The sequence below is a fragment of the Triturus cristatus genome, chromosome 7 (assembly GCF_964204655.1).
Source record: "Triturus cristatus chromosome 7, aTriCri1.1, whole genome shotgun sequence".
NCBI lineage: Eukaryota > Metazoa > Chordata > Amphibia > Caudata > Salamandridae > Triturus > Triturus cristatus.
This window is the reverse complement of record NC_140590.1, coordinates 955,148,413-955,164,297: the sequence shown is the minus strand read 5'-3', so window position 1 is coordinate 955,164,297 and position 15,885 is coordinate 955,148,413. Positions and strand designations below refer to the sequence as shown.

Below are 15,885 nucleotides of genomic sequence, written 5' to 3'. Positions count from 1 at the left end.
AGCTGTCGCACTTATATTCCTGAATGGTGAGTGTGCTTGGAAAAACGTCTTTAAAGTATAAGCTTAATTTTCCCATACCGTGAAGCCAACACGTTGGGACAGCGCAAGCTCTTACAGGACAGTTATTGCCTTTTAAAAATGTTATCTGTTGTAGCAATGCGCGCTCTGACTTTCAAAAGAGGCATCTATAACGTTCCAAGTTATCTCTCCTGTTGCTGTGAAGCCGCAAGCGTAGAGAACAGCAGGAAGCCTGCGTGAAGTCCTTGCGTAGTTATCGGCTGGAGCGCAAGCTGTTTCACAACGCTGTGCTGGCCTGTTGGGAGAGCACGCCCTTGCCGTGAGCCAACCAGACGCTGCTCACTCCTGCCTGCCCCCATCTTTGTTTCAGCATAGCTCGAGGTTGTCGCTGCCAGCTGAAGTTCGGGAGTCAGACCGCCATCAGATGGAGAGGGGACACCAACAATGGACATTTAGAAAAGCCCAGGTAGTAAGTGCACCCGCGAGTGGAGGTGGCCGCAGATCGAAGCATCTCTCTGGTCTGTGTATTTTGTTGGCATGTGTGAGTCCAATGTAGTTAAATCACGTATTGGTTGTGCCCAAGCAAGTTCAAGGTTGGCGTACTGACATGGTCACGTAATTGCCATATTCCTTTGGAATTCGGTGCTATGTACTGGTATCATGCCACCTGCTCTCTGCGATCTGAACCGGAATGCGTTTTATATTGCGACGACTTTCAGCAACAAGGGAGGTGTTTTGGCAACTTCTGAATTACTGATAATTTTATTCAACTTGAGCCAACCTGGCACAATGGAACTGTGCATATTTTGCTCATCATTAACATTTCATTCGGGTGAGAGGCCCCTCACTTGTGTTGTGGTTTCTTAGCTCACTGTGTTCAGTGTCTATTTTCTTCGTCCATATTACATGCGGTTGTGTTACTGTGCCAGTTAATGTCAAATGCGATTTCTATGTGCGTGCTGATTTTATTTAGTCTGATTTCTTGTTGATTGTGGATGAGGTGAGGTACTAATCCACTGGCAAAGGTAAAATGATGATGATGTGTTGAATTTGCTGCCATGTTCTTTTTGAGGGTGCTGTTGTTATAGTACGCAAATTTAGTGAGGCTATGATTAAATTTTAACCTATATGTATTGTGCGATGCTTGGGTGTCTGGTCTTATAAGGTGTGTAGCTATGCCTTTGTGGAATTCTTTTGCGTTGAAGGGTTGTGTACCCTGTGTTGTTGCTTTACCTAGGGGTGTGTTGAGAGGTAGTGCACCCTGTGATTTTGTTTTACCTAGGGGTGCGTTGAAAAGCCATGTACCCTGTATTTTTGTTGTACCTAGGGGAGCGCTGAAGGGTCGTCCGTGCTGTTGATTTACCTAGGGGTGCCTTAAGGGGTTGTGTACCCTGTGCTGTAGTTTTACCTAGGGGTGCATATTGGGGTTGTGTAGCCTGTCCTGTTGTTTTACCTAGGGTTGCGTTGAAGGGTTGTGTACCCTGTGTTGTTGTTTTACCTAGCGGTGTGTTGGGGGTCGTGTACCCTGTACTGCGGTTGTACCTAGGGGTGTGTCGAAGGATCATGTACCCTGTCCAGTTGTTTTATCTAGGGGTATGTTGAGGGGTTGTGTACCCTGTGCTGTTTCGCCTGAGACTTCTGATTCTGTCCGGTGTGCTATGTGTGGTGTGCAGAAGGGGGTGAGTGATACGGGAGTTACACCCCAGCTGTGTCCACCATTCTCACAGACTTGCATAATATTACAGTGGTTTAATGTCTATGTATTTGGTATTTAGTTCGTTCAAATTGCACTTGTTATTTGTAAATTGTAGATTTCTCTTTCGTATTGATGATATCAAATGGTGTGTACTTCCATTGTTGTAAAATTATTATTAATTGTTTTCCCTATGGGAAGGAAATGTGTTGTAACTTGCAATGTTGCTTTGCATCCTTTCCCTTAACTATCTGTCCTTGTTGTTCAGCCAGTATGAATATGTTGTGTGTGGAATGTCAGAATGCCTGATGAGATAGTGGAATGCTTGAGGGGCTGTTGGAGTGGAGAGAGAGACAGTTGGAGTGTGTGGGCTGTGCAACAAGGATGCTGCTTCTGGTGGGGCTGAAATACTGAACTTACTATTCTACTTACCATCCTGTAACTAAGCTTAATAAATCTCTTACCTACAACCTACTTCATGGCTACTTATGGACTTCTTTTGGATTACATCAGTATATTATTTGGTTGTTCCAATATGGGAAAGTTCTTAAATTCTTTCAACCCAAACCATCCAAACAGTCCTTCAATAATGATAATTTCCTTTCATGTGTACATTCATCACCTTCTAATATTGCAAAGTAAGCTACAAATACCGCTTTCAATGTTTTCCAGTCCATAAGTGGTTCCCTGGCTGGCACCAGTAAAAAACAAATGGTGGTTGTACTATACTGAACATGATTCTGATAACACAATAGGCTAAAATAAAGAAGCTACTGATGTCCAAGCTTGCCTGAGAAACATACAAACACAAATACAAACATTGGCACTGGAATATTCAGCAACCCAACATTAAAAGTAATCCCAAGAAGTATTCTTTTCCGCAAATTGTGACGGTAAGGTTTCATCAAATCTCCAATGAAAAAACAGTAATTGCATAATTCTTAGGTAAAGTAAAAAAAAAAATCTAATATTGTGATTGGATAATGTACTGTTTAAAATACATGCCACTCACTTCAGACTGAAACAATTTGAAATTCCAACTAATAAGACATCAGTGACATGCCCTAAGGATCTTCGTCTTTTACGACTGCCAGAAGTGAACTATAATGCTTAACTGGTCATGGTTAAACGTTGTGTTGATTGTCCTCTTGCACCAGCGAGAGCCCATGTAAACCGAGTTTGGTTGGGTCGGGTGGAGGGACAAGTGTTGGGAATATTTTTTTCGGTGTACATTAAACAATGCCTCGATATAAGCAGTGATGTTCACTCAGGATACACATGACATAATTTCACTGTCAATGGCATTATTTCAAATAAAAGAAATTTGAGCCATAAGAAGACATCAGTACTTCTCTGTAGACAGAACAGGCAGAGTTCTGCTGCTTCATTGTGTAAAGCTGCCAGAAAATTTTCTCACACCGCGAGATCAGGCTGTGACTATGATGATTAAAGAGCTGAAAACGCCTCCCTGCACTTGACCTAAGTGACATAAGCCGAAAAAACTGTGATGGGTGGATTGCTATGAATGATAAATACAACCATGCGCTAGCATAGTTAGCCAGAGAGATAAAGACATTAGTTCGAGAACTTATAGGTTCACACGCATCTCCATGGATGTCATCGGGTATCACTTAAAAATGTTGGTAAATTCTACTTCAAAATATTTTAAGAAGAAAGATACCCTTTTGGCTTCCTTCGGGCACCACACACTTTTCTTCTATCTTCTTTAAACAGCACAACACGCTTAGAGCCTAGAAAATGGTTGTGTGGGTGTCTTCCTCTGTCTAAATGCCAGTGTTACAAAAGAGGATGATAAACATCAGCGAAAACGTCACTGCTGATGTGAAGTTACTTAAGATATTTACATCCGGTCGTAGATGTACATCCAGCAACATTCTCACACCCTTTATTGTATGACCCCACTAGATTCTCAACGTCATGCTTCCTTCCACTCTAAGCGTAACAAAACCACAAGAGCAAAGCAGTGCTTAGAGTAGAGATTACCACAGTAATTGTGTAGTACTGTATTTTTATTAAGCTGATGATGTGTTTTGTGATTTCTCGATGATTTTTTAAATCTTTTTCTACTGTTATAATTTTTGTTATGTGTGGTTTTTAAGGCCTTGCCAATGAAAAACTACATTACATCTAGGCTTCAAAAAATGTCCATGGGATATCGACTTTGAAGAGTAAGGAAAAAAGCACAACTCCCTAACATCCACCTTGTCACAGCCCAGTCAGAATCAAATTTCCTCCACACCTTCACCATGGAGAGCAAAAACATCTCAAACTGTGAAGTGCACGTCAGGCATACCTCATCCATGAATGCTTAACTCATTAAGTATATCTACATATGTGAGCAAGGTTTCAATGCTAAGATCTAAACAAGACACATAAAAGAAAACCAGTAAATTAGATGTAAAACATCTCCGACAGGTGCAACTAAATAAAATATGGCCTCTGTGAAAATGTGGGACATTAGACAGTACAACAGACCCATTCCCATTAACATGTAGAGTATAAACACTTGACATAACGGCGGACTTAGATGACCGCACCTCAATCAAAGTATAAACAAATAGTATAGTCCCGTGCACTACTCATCCGGTACCTGCCGTTGTTCAGTATCACTGTCCAGATGTTTACAGAGATAACAAATGGAGAGGTGCACAGTAAGAACAACTGTAGTCCAAATAAGCAGTCAGTGTATATAATCCAAAAAAGATGTTTATTCTTTCTCTTCTTATATCCGAATTATAACAACATCCAGCCAACGTGTTTCGTTCCAATTACATTTAAAACTTCTTCAGGGCTTAATATTGTAGAGCACTAATATGTCTGTTTATGGACATGCCAAATGTATAAGTTTCCACCCAAGTCATACGATTTTATAATGAGCTGGTACGATTAATATCATCTTCCAGAATTTTAGGATCAAAATATGTGATATAAAGTTTTCCAGTGGGTACCTTGATAAGTATCCGTACTGCCATGTAGTGTCACACCATGAGTCCGGGGGCTTTTTTGTGAACTACCCACAAGTGGGCAAGTTTCCCATGCCCTGTGCTGACAAGGTGTTACCTGTCCTAAACAGATTAGCACACACTCAGGCTAGCAGTCTCAGCTTGATTCACAACACTGATAACCCTCACAAGGTCTTGTAAAATGTGCGGCACTAAGTTTATGCTTAAGAAGGTCCCATGCCCTCACCTGGCCCCTGACTCTCACACAATGATGGGTACAAATGTGTTCTTGTATTTAGGGTCTTGTGCACTTACTTACCCATGGCTGCCGAAGTCTTGTAGCCCATGATCCGATTCATTCGATCCTCTGAGTTTAGCAGCAGCTTCCGTCGGCGTGCCTCGGCTCTTTTCTGGGAGGCGGACATGGTGGTTGTAGGAACAGGAGAGCAGGAAGCCTCGCTGTTGGCAATACTGGGCGTGCTGCTCAAAGCTTCTGCCGCTGCCGCAGGAGCACTGGCGTCTGAAACATCCGGACAGCCCTGGGAGTCCATGGTCACAGGGGAGATGACAGACAGTGCGCTCGACTTTGCGCCCCTCTCAGTCAGCACCTGCACTGTCTGCGCAGAGTGGGAGTGCACAATGCACAGCAGCAGCTAGAACAATAGAAAGGAGACACACCATCCGTGTGCTACTGGCCTTTTCCGCTTGGTCAGCCTTCTTGCAAAGGAGATTTGAAGTTTTCTTTGGAAAATGTACTCATCAAACTAGAAATACAGAAAACGTTCTGAAATTAGAAGAAATACACCGGATTAAGTTCACATACTTAAATTACAAAGCGTATCAAGTTTTAACAAGTAAATACAGTATTTTAAAACCTGTTCAATAAAGGGTACTAAAACTGCATTACTAGAAATATAAATGTTGACTACAGTAGTATCGGCACAAACTGTTCTCCTACTTTTACGTTAAAGTCACAGTGCCATGAGAAAACGCAACATAATTCCATGAAAGCCATGACAGTTCCTGGCTCTGAGGGCATGGTCTGGCTGAACGCATCCACACTGTCCTTTTCCGCTTATACCATTCCCTAAAGGTAGTGTCATATGGGACGTAGTCATTTTAAACACTAGACCTCACACTGTTGTATAGAGGGTCGTCATGTTGTAGGTTTAAGTATTGCACCCACCCTCACATGGGAGCTTGAAGTTACGTGAGAAGTGTACATGGTAAACCTTACCTCCATTGGACAGGCTTATCTGAAGGCTGGTATAAGCACTGCATGGCCTGTTGTATATTATTCAAAACACAGGTACGCATATACAAGTAGTGATCCTATTATAACGCTGATTTAAATGCAGCAAAATATTGTTTCAGTACTGGGTTTCACCTAAAAGACCCATTGCCCGTCAATGACTTTTTGCAGACATTTCTTAAAGATCATGATTTTTTTTTAGCAATTGCTGAGCACTGCAACCAAAGTGCAATGCAACCAAAGTGCAATCCAACATTTCTAAAAAACCTATATGGTTAGTGGATAAGAGGAACGCATTTCATTTATGATAACCTTTGGATTGAAAAAAACTTTGGCTAAATGAGAAGCAATCAATCATCACTAGGCATGTCACACTTTACGCTTTTTTGTGTTTTTGATATAGACCCTAGGTTACTTATTTAGGACCAATTTTTTTTGGTCGATAAATTGACTTTATTGGGCTTTGCAGTAAAAGTTAACAAGACACGTTTAGCATATCACAGAGGTAATAAAACCTATGACCACATACAGGCTATAAAATTGTGCGGTCATGACATAAAGCAACACCAGCTCGCTCCCCCTGAATCGTAACTCTAGGGTAAGTGACCAAGCCCTTTCCCCCATACCTGATCATGTTGCAAAGGACAACCCTGGGCTTCATAGACCGGCTTCTCTTGTTGTGCACATGAGTCCACCCCCTGTCCCCATTGTGAGAGTGTAGGGGGTGCGGGGCTTTTCCAGCGAGTGGCAATGTCTCATTTGGCGATCATAAGGGCCATGCCCAAGAATGCGCCGTTAGCTCTAGTTCCCCCAGAGCTATCTAGGACTCCCAACAAAAGCACCAAGGGAGAAAGGGGGACTTCTAATCCCAGCACATAGGATAGTTCACCTACCACTGCGAACCAAAAGACTTGAATGAAGGGACAACTCCACACCATGTGGTAACAAGCATTGGCATAGCCAATAGGTCTCGCCAGACCTATTGGCTTTGCTAATGTGTTTAGGCTACGTTGTAGAGCAGTGTACCCGCTGTGCAGCATGTTGAGAAGTTATAAGAAAGTAATAATCCTTTTTGTTGCCTTATATAGCCATCCTGTGCATGATGTCCCAATAGGTCTCAGACCCATGGCAGACATAATCAAAGATTGTTGGCGATTGCTGGATATGTAGTGCCAGTAATAGATAAAGAGAACTGGTTTTCCCTTCCCTGGATGGCCCCTTTTAAGTGCTACTGAGGTTAATCTTTTCCCAGCCAGTAGTTATTGTCGCAGATATTGTTTTTAGTAAAGCACTTACACTCACCCCCTGGGTCTTTTGTGTGCATTTAAAAAAAAAAAACTTAAATATAAACATAGATGCACAGATAGACACACACATACATGCAAGCTTAGAAACATGCATGCACAGACAGACATGCACACATTTGGAAACACAGCCACCTGCAGCCGCTTACAGTAATAGATGCAAACACACAAGCATAGGAGAGGCAAATGCCATTGGGGAAAAGCTATAACATAGCAGCAAAAGGTGACGATTTTAGAGCTGGGGAACAAAGTTTGATTTTTGGCATTGGCCTAACATCCTGTGATCCTGGGCATATCACCTAGTCTCCACTTTTGAACCAGAAATTAATATGTCCTTAAGTTATGTTCATAAAAAGAATTCAAATATTTGTAGGTCCAGTTTGCTGTATTAAGTGCCAGTGTTGTTTTTTAAATGCTGTGGTGAGTCCTGGAAACCACCGGCTCAAAAAAAGCACACACCTGCAGCGTTGAGTGTTTTTCGTGTATTTATTTGCTGTGAGGCAGACGCTTTTTGCACAGGGCCGTTTAACACTGTAACGGAACCAAACACTGGTATGTTGCACAGTAATGCCGCGAGGGTAGCAACAGACGACTGTGTAATATATTGGAAAGGCGGGACCTTCACAGTGCAACATCTGAGGGTAACTTACATATTTTAGCGGGATCTTCTGGTAAATGAGGAGACAGGAGAGGGCAGCGGACGCGAGACATCTTTAAGTATCCTGTGTGCGGCCGAGAGCAGGGACATGCAGAGTTTACCTTGCGGGAGCGAGCGCGATAATTGCTAACACATGGTGCCGCTGCTCGCTCCCGCAAAGGAAACACGAAACGTGCATGTGTTGCAATACAAAGCAATGCAAAACGTGCACGTTTTTGCCCAAAAAGCTGATCGATTCCAAAAGGTCCCCTCCTATGCAATGCATACAAGTGGGTTCAGGGAGGAGATCCGCTCGGTGTAGTCTATCCAGGTAAAGGTATCGCTATAAAGGAAATATGTTTGGATCAGGCACAGCTTGGAGGTGATAGTAATGACTCTAGGTGCCAGTCGTTGTCCTCAAAATAACCCAGCCAGTCCTCCCACCGGGTCCTAAGGTGGTCCAGAGTGCCTGGGGCATTAATGATTAATGTGCAGTAGATTTTGTAAACCCCACCCCTGCCCAATGCACCCATGATGAGCTTGGCTTCCAGCGGACTGAACTCCGGGAGAGGATCATTCTGAGAAACATGGGATTGAAGGGTGTGTCGCAGCTGTAGGAATTTGTAAAATTGCGTCCTAGCAAGAGCATAGATGTCTTGGAGTTCCCAAAAAGATTGCATATGTGTCCCAGACTATACATCAAGCCCCGCAGAGCTGTTGCCTCACGCAGCCAGGAACCCAGTTTTTAAGCAGCACTACAACGGGAAATCTTGCAATTTGGTCAATAGTTAAGGAAATTAAACTGTTTTTAAGGTTTAAATTCCAATGAACTATATGCTTTTTATGATTTAATTGTATATATGCAAATTGAGCCTGTGCATCATTCTTACTAACGGCATGCTTTATGTTCAGAAAGGGCACTAATAGTCTGATTATGTGCAATAGAAAAAATAGTGACAGCGTTTTTTAAGCTTTTTTGTAATGAATAGTTTTTATGATTGCTTGGTATGGATGTAAATTGTGCTTATATGGCTTTATTAGGCCCATTCCCCCCACATTAGCTTCAATAACACTTGCAGCATTCTTTACGTCAAAATTAAATTTCCTTTTCATAACCAAGTCTCTTTCTTACTCCACTCTCCTACGTGTCATTCATTATCTTAGCTTGATGCACCCATTTTTCGGGATAGGAAGGTATTTAGTTTCATACCCCTAAAGAGTTCAAACATACCCCTCCCAGTAATTAAATATGGTGCTAATCAGTATGCTTCAATTTTTCTCTTTACTTTTGGCCAGTTCCATTCCTTCTCTTATCACCTGTTCAGTCTCTCAATTAACCCATTTGCCTCTGGGTGATATAAAGCAATAATATTCTTACACTTCTTATACTTCATGTCTCTCTCTCTCACACAGTCTTAAAATTCTTTGTGATGTTAATTGAACTCAGTTATCCATATTTAAAGATTTAGGCAGTCCCTTTCTTGTGAACACCTCAAGGAATGTAATCACTGTTTTTATGTCACTGCATACTGTGGGCGCTTGGATAAAACATTTGTTAATACTATTATAAAACATCCATGTATCATTTTATGTAATGGACCTATTGTGTCAAGAGCTAGGTCATCCCACAACTTTGTGGGTAGTTCTCTGCACACCATTGGCTAAATATTCGTTTTGCATAGTTTCACTTTGCATTCTACACATTCCATCACTACCCTTTGAACTCTACGTATAAATCACTGGTCACAAGTAGTCACCCTATAATCTACCTTTGGTTTCGGTTTTGTTCATTCCCACCTATACTTCATGTGCTAGTTGTAGGGAGCTGGTTATTTATATATCAAAAAGAGGTATATTGTGTAAAGAGTCCAGGTATACCTTATGAGTGGACAAGGGATTGCTTTAACTTTAAATAGTGTTTTAAAACATTCTGATGATGTTGTAACTAGCACAAAATGCAGGATCTTAATCCGGGCGCAACCTGGTTTAACGATGAAATCATGAGTCCCGTGGGGTTAGTATTGCTGGCGAATGTGTTTCATCACTCCACGGTCTATAATGGAAGTCATTGTGCAAATGGAACAAGAAGGTGACGTGATCTGAATGACAAGGAAGGCTATTTCGATAGAGGAAGATTAGCATTAGGTACTATAGGACTTTTGAAATGCGTCCTTGTTATGACATTCTTGGTGCACAGTCCCTTTCCGTTTCACACAGAGAAGATATTTCTTCTAATCTCTTGGCGTGCAGAGGTTTCAGATTTTGCCAAGGTGACAGCTTGTGCTATGGTCAGGACGAAAACTCTTAAGAACCTGGATATTCCACACTTTTACCAATACGCTTCTGAGGCCTATTAAACTTCTGTTTAAGAGCATTATTTGAGGCCTGAGCCCTATCTGTAATAGAAGTGTGTATTAGCGTGGCCACTATGCGTGCCGCTGTGGCCCTTAAACTTGTTATGTTACATGGAAGAGTCACTGAAAGTCAGTGTTGGCAGACTGGCTCGCCTGAGGAATGTAAAGACAGCAGCTTGTTTGAGGAGATTGTACTGGGAAAGCCATCCATTTGCGTCTGTAAGGTAGATTTGAGCTGATTATGTTTTGTGAATGATACCCAACAACTTAACTGCTACACAACAGTGACACCATTTGAGAAAAGCACATTTTCAGGGCTTGTTAATTTTGGCATTAACTGAAAATATCGTCATGTCTTCCATGTGTCACAATTTTGTATTTGCCTGCGCATCTATATATGTTAATGGAGTCAGCTTCCTTGGTGACGTCTTCAGACTGGAGCTCTGTGGGAATTGTGTTTTTTAAAATAATATAGCAATGAGTGACACACTCAAAACGGAGTACATTTACATAGACATCCACAGAAGTTTACTCCTGTCCCTGGATGAACACACAGGAAAAGAGAGGACACCTGCTGGGTAGCTAGTCAAACTGACCTTTGGTGCATAACAGAGCACAAAAGTGCATGATAATCTTGGACTTATTGCACAATATGCAACTCTGATAAAATATTGTGTGGAATTCTATCATATGTCATTCCGTTGCTTATAATTTTGGCTCATAGAAACACACAGAGCAATAACAGGACAACAACAAGCAAATAAATGTTCTTAATCAAAAATCCATTCTTATAGAAGGCCGTTTAATTAACTAATAATGAAAATTTCCAGCAGCAACGTGAAACAAAGGTGCTGATACAGCAAAGCATTCCCAAAAACTGTACAGGAGAAAGGTATGGTTATCCTACAAGAGGCAACATCAAGCAATATTCCTAGGTGCGAGATTTCTTCAAAAATGTGTTCGGTGATCCTTATTATAATTCCAAATAAGATTCCTAATCTTATTTTCATCTTGTACTGTTGCAAGGATTTTGCTCATGCACAGAACTATGCGCAGAAAACCAGGACCTCAGTGAATTGTGGTGTACCAAAAAACCCACCTCAGTAACCAGAACCCCTATCCGACCAGCATCAGTGTCCCATTCGTTATCCGTATTATCTCGGAGGTCCCAATGTATAGACAACCCAGAACAAGCGACTTAGAGTACTCTCAGGAATGGTGGAAATCAGAAATACCTGTTCGCTATTATTCTCATATCAGTCCACAACAAGAGTAATCAGAGACACGGTAAAGTTTAAAAGGTTTATTTTATAAAACTACGTGTCCTAAGATGCAGTACTTTGGCTAACATAAGCAGACAAATGATTATAATTAAAACCATCAGCATTGTTACAATACCATAGAAAATGAAAGGAGAAATCATAGTATAAATGACAGTGGAATGCAGCCACCTTCCTTTCGCTAGTAAACTAATATTAGTAGGCTAATAGAAGGTCTCTAGGCTTGAATGGGGAACCCCATACCGTAAAGATCAGCTTTAGGTGAATCACATCACAGGATCAGCTTTGCTCTGTGCCTGGAAATGTTCTTCTCCAGAATGTGTTTCTAACACATGCAAACTGTAATATTAAAGGCTCTCGACATTCAGGTATTTGCAGCTGTGTGCATATTTTGACTAGAGAGTGGGCTGATCAACCTGGACTCAAAAACATACATTGTCTGGCGGCTCAGAGTATTTTGCACACAATGTTCAGACCAAGGTCGCAGTGCACGTCTAGGGACGTGAACAACAGACAGTTCTCATGTGAAGAAAAGGCAAGCAAGCAGTTCTCAAATAATAACATGTCTCTGCAGTGTCGTGTGCAAAAGCAGCAAAAGTGGCAAGATGGCTTTCTAAAAGCTCACGCGCTTATGCTAACATAGCAAATGTATGCATCTAAATCGCTACCTTCACTACACCTCCCCTTGATCGGACCACGAACAAATAGGGATACAAAAAGGAACGCAGAGTTCAAGTTCAACAGAGCAGAACCAAGTGCATGTATTGTAAATCCAAATAAAGAGCAGTGAAAGTTCGAAAAAAACGTTTATAAAAAAAACACAAATGAAGTGGAAAAAAGAAAATGGAAGTCAATACATCATGTAAAGCTCAACGAGCCTTGATGTAGGAACACACAAACAACAACAAAAAAGTGTGGTTTGGGTCTAGGGAAGCTTGGACAATAATGAAGTTAATCCATAAACGTGTAAGCACAGTACGTAGCAACAGCTTCCAAATTGAACTCATTGGAACGAGTTGCAAAAGTGTGCGCCATCCAGTCTAACAAGGTAAATGAACATACATGTTCTTCGACCACTGGAGCTTCTAGCACGTTCAGAGTACAACTGGTGTGTTCTTCTAAATAACTTTGTGCCAAGAAGTCATACGCTGCCGATCCGATGTCCCATTTCCCAAGAACTCCATGTGCCGCTCCACAGGCCATAATCCTAACACCAGAACAGTCCAACTCATGAGCCACTAATGGACTCATTAGTCGATCATAGTCCGGGGCAGGAGACACCGAGTTTGACAAGCACAAATCCAGAGCCCATTCAAAAGGACAATCTAGGCAATGAAAAACAGGTTGTACGCATGTAAAGTAGGCAAACCGGAAGGACAATCCATAGGCCATGCTGAGGGTTGCCAGTGGCAAAGTTCCATAGTATTCAAGCATCCGGTTACGAAGATGGAGCAGCCGGGACAGGATGTTGCGTGACACACAGTGTGCAGCCATTGCGCAGTACGCAGACCAACAGCAGCACGCCAGCCGCGAGGGCGAGAATCAATGGGAGCCCTCCAAAGACGCTGGAAAAAATAGAATGAAAAAAGGCCGGTATCACACCAAAAATAGTTTGGAAGGAGGTCACGAGGCCGGCGCCCACAATTTTGAAAAAATGCGCCAAGCCAGTTGTTGACGAGGCGTTAAATATAGTTTGAATCAGGGCACCAAAATGAAGTGGGAGATCAGTATTTAAAAGTGCCTGCACCTCGGTACGGGTGTTGGCTACGTGAAGGACAAATGTATCACGGGACGAAGTCAGAGCAACTTCTTTTTGAGACAATAGAGCCCTTATTCTGCTCATCTTGTTGAACTCTGCTTTCAAGGTTGAAATGGAAGGCCAGATGGATACATCCAGCCGCCCATGCGGGGGTGGGAAAAGGACATTTTTACAGCAGACTACTCTGTGATGCAGTCACAATGTAGGGAATTCCCACTAGCATTCCGCAGCAAGCCTCGTTATTCAAAAGCAAATAACTACAGTTAGCTAGCAACGTGAAAGAAGGTGTAATAGCTGGCACTGGAATCCCTTTCAGGACGCATGCTAAATTAGGCGCTTGCACATTGCACGCGCCATGCAATTGGATGTGCCTACAGACTACAGAATGATCAGGTGTGGAAGAGCATTCCTCACCCTTCAAATAAACTTCTTTACCTTCTCTCATGCACCTGTATGTAAATGGGAGTGACCATACTTCATGCAGGAAAGCAGTACCCAATGGTTCGTATCTGCCTAGGGCATAATGTTTCATGCACGCACTGAATTTAAATAAAGGAAACGGCAATGTGATTAACCCGTGGATAAGCCACACAGCTGAATTCAATTCGGCCACTAAGAAAGGCAAAGGTTCTAACTTTTCAATATGCAATAATGAGTATGTTGCATCTTTCATGGACATGAATTGTTGTTTCGCAGTTAGATTAAAAGGAAGGAATAACGATGAAGTATTCATGTAGTCCCAGGGGACTTTCCCAGCTTTTAACGTTTGCAATGTCCATGCAAACTGCATTATAGAACGCAATTGTTTCTGACCATGATACAAAACAGACATCATCCTGCACGATATCAACAACAGATGAAACAATATTATCTAATGTGTAAATTCTGGAAGAAAGGGTGTTAATGCTATTGTCTATAACAGCTAGCACTTTTTCCATATTGACTTGATCAATAGCTCTCAATCTGGAAGCAGCTTCAATTTTTGATAATTTCCAAACCTCGTTGTAAATAGCATACACCCATCTTTTGGACCTGCCACCTACAGGACCTTTAACAAAATCATTCAAATCTATTTTGTCATGTAATTTAGATAAATGAACTTTAACAGATGCCAAGGTGGAGTGTTGCAGCCAAGACTGGCATAACTTCCCAACTGAGTAGGTAGTAACAGAATGAGAAGATTCAAAGCGGGGGGTCTACACGATCCTGCGTATACCCAGGCTTCAGACCCAAAAAACGATGTTGACAAGAATCTGAACTGGTCTGCCAAGTCAACCATCCTTCAGAGTGGAATTTGGAAATATTGAAGGATGTGACTGCAACGCATCAAGGGACAGATCTGTATGATTATCCCAATTTGGATAAGCACCCAGATCTGGAATAGAGGGGGAATTCAGTTTTTTAGAAGTAGCCAATCCAAAACAGGTGTTCTGAAAAATAGTCGAATTCAAAAATAACATGTGGTTCGGGATGAGGCAGGCACGATGCAAAGCTTCTGTTCCTTGTACCTGCCATGGTTTAGAACCCCAGACCGATTTAAGATCAATAGTATCTTTCCACAGATCATAACCCCTGACCACTAATTCATCCATAAAGGATTTGGAATATAATAATTAAGTGTGTGTCAGCCTAACCTTCGAGGCAGACTCCGCTGCCATTTTAAAATAAAAGGCGGCAGGTTTTGAAACACTGAAATCAGTAAAATAGGCAAATTTGTTCACCAATGTGCTGGAGCTGCCTAACATTGGCGTTGGACAATGTTCCCATTGTGTATAATTCACAAAATTACGATATGTTTTGGCTTTATGCAGGAAATGATTGCCATAATGTTGATAGCAAAACAATTCTCCGTAATTAGCAGTGTCTAAATACAGATCTTCAGCATCAAAAGCGGCATAATATTTCAAATCAGAAAACAATGCTTCTATGGCCTGAACTTCCCAATCATCAGAGCGGATGTTTTGTTTAACCACATCACCCACAGAAACACGAAATACATTCGGAACATTAATAACCTCAGTCGGTCGATGAATTTGAAATTTAACAGCATCCCACGCAATCCCATCTAACACAGGCCAGGCAGTAATATTCACAAAAGTCTGGTCTCTCTTCATGATGTGTGATGAAGAGTGGGGGGCCAAAGTTCACCAGATGAAAAAATACCACTACAAATCCGATCGACATAAATAAGAAAATACATATGAGCATTAGCCAAATGTAAGTCAAAGGGGAAATCAAAAAATTTCTTTTAAACCAAACAGCAAAAATAGAAACTTTTGATGGGGACCTGGAAGTCAGAGAGTTAGTATCAAAGGAAAAACGTGTGTAACTGCGGTTGATTGTAAAACAGGTAATGTTACATCTGCAGGATAAGCATACTCAGTATCTTCAGGTAGACCACCAGCCGGTGGTAGCAACAAAGGATCAGTAACTGTATGCATCTCGATGGCAACATCAGGCATGGTGGTAGGAGCCGGAGCCAAAACTGAATTTCTCAGCATCGCAGGGCAAGAGGCCGCTGGAGTTATACTAAGAAGAATCGGCCACTCGCTGTAGTTTGACATTGTCAATGGAGATGTACCTGTTATCCCTGCGACCAGGAAGTGGAGGTAAATTGACTGTTCT

General features: G+C 41.8%; 1 protein-coding gene across 2 annotated transcripts in view; it reads right to left on the bottom strand.

Annotated features, from left to right (window-relative positions):
* Positions 1-15,885, bottom strand: part of CAMLG (calcium modulating ligand) — a 74,649-nt gene that overhangs the window by 43,551 nt on the left and 15,213 nt on the right. Inside the window, exon 2 of one of the 2 annotated variants that reach the window (XM_085617985.1) lies at positions 4,994-5,458. In XM_085617985.1, coding sequence (XP_085474111.1) covers positions 4,994-5,225 — 232 coding nt within the window. In that variant the 5' untranslated portion in view covers positions 5,226-5,458. The remainder of the gene's footprint in view (positions 1-4,993; positions 5,459-15,885) is intronic. The other variant, XM_085617986.1, reaches the window with a different exon arrangement.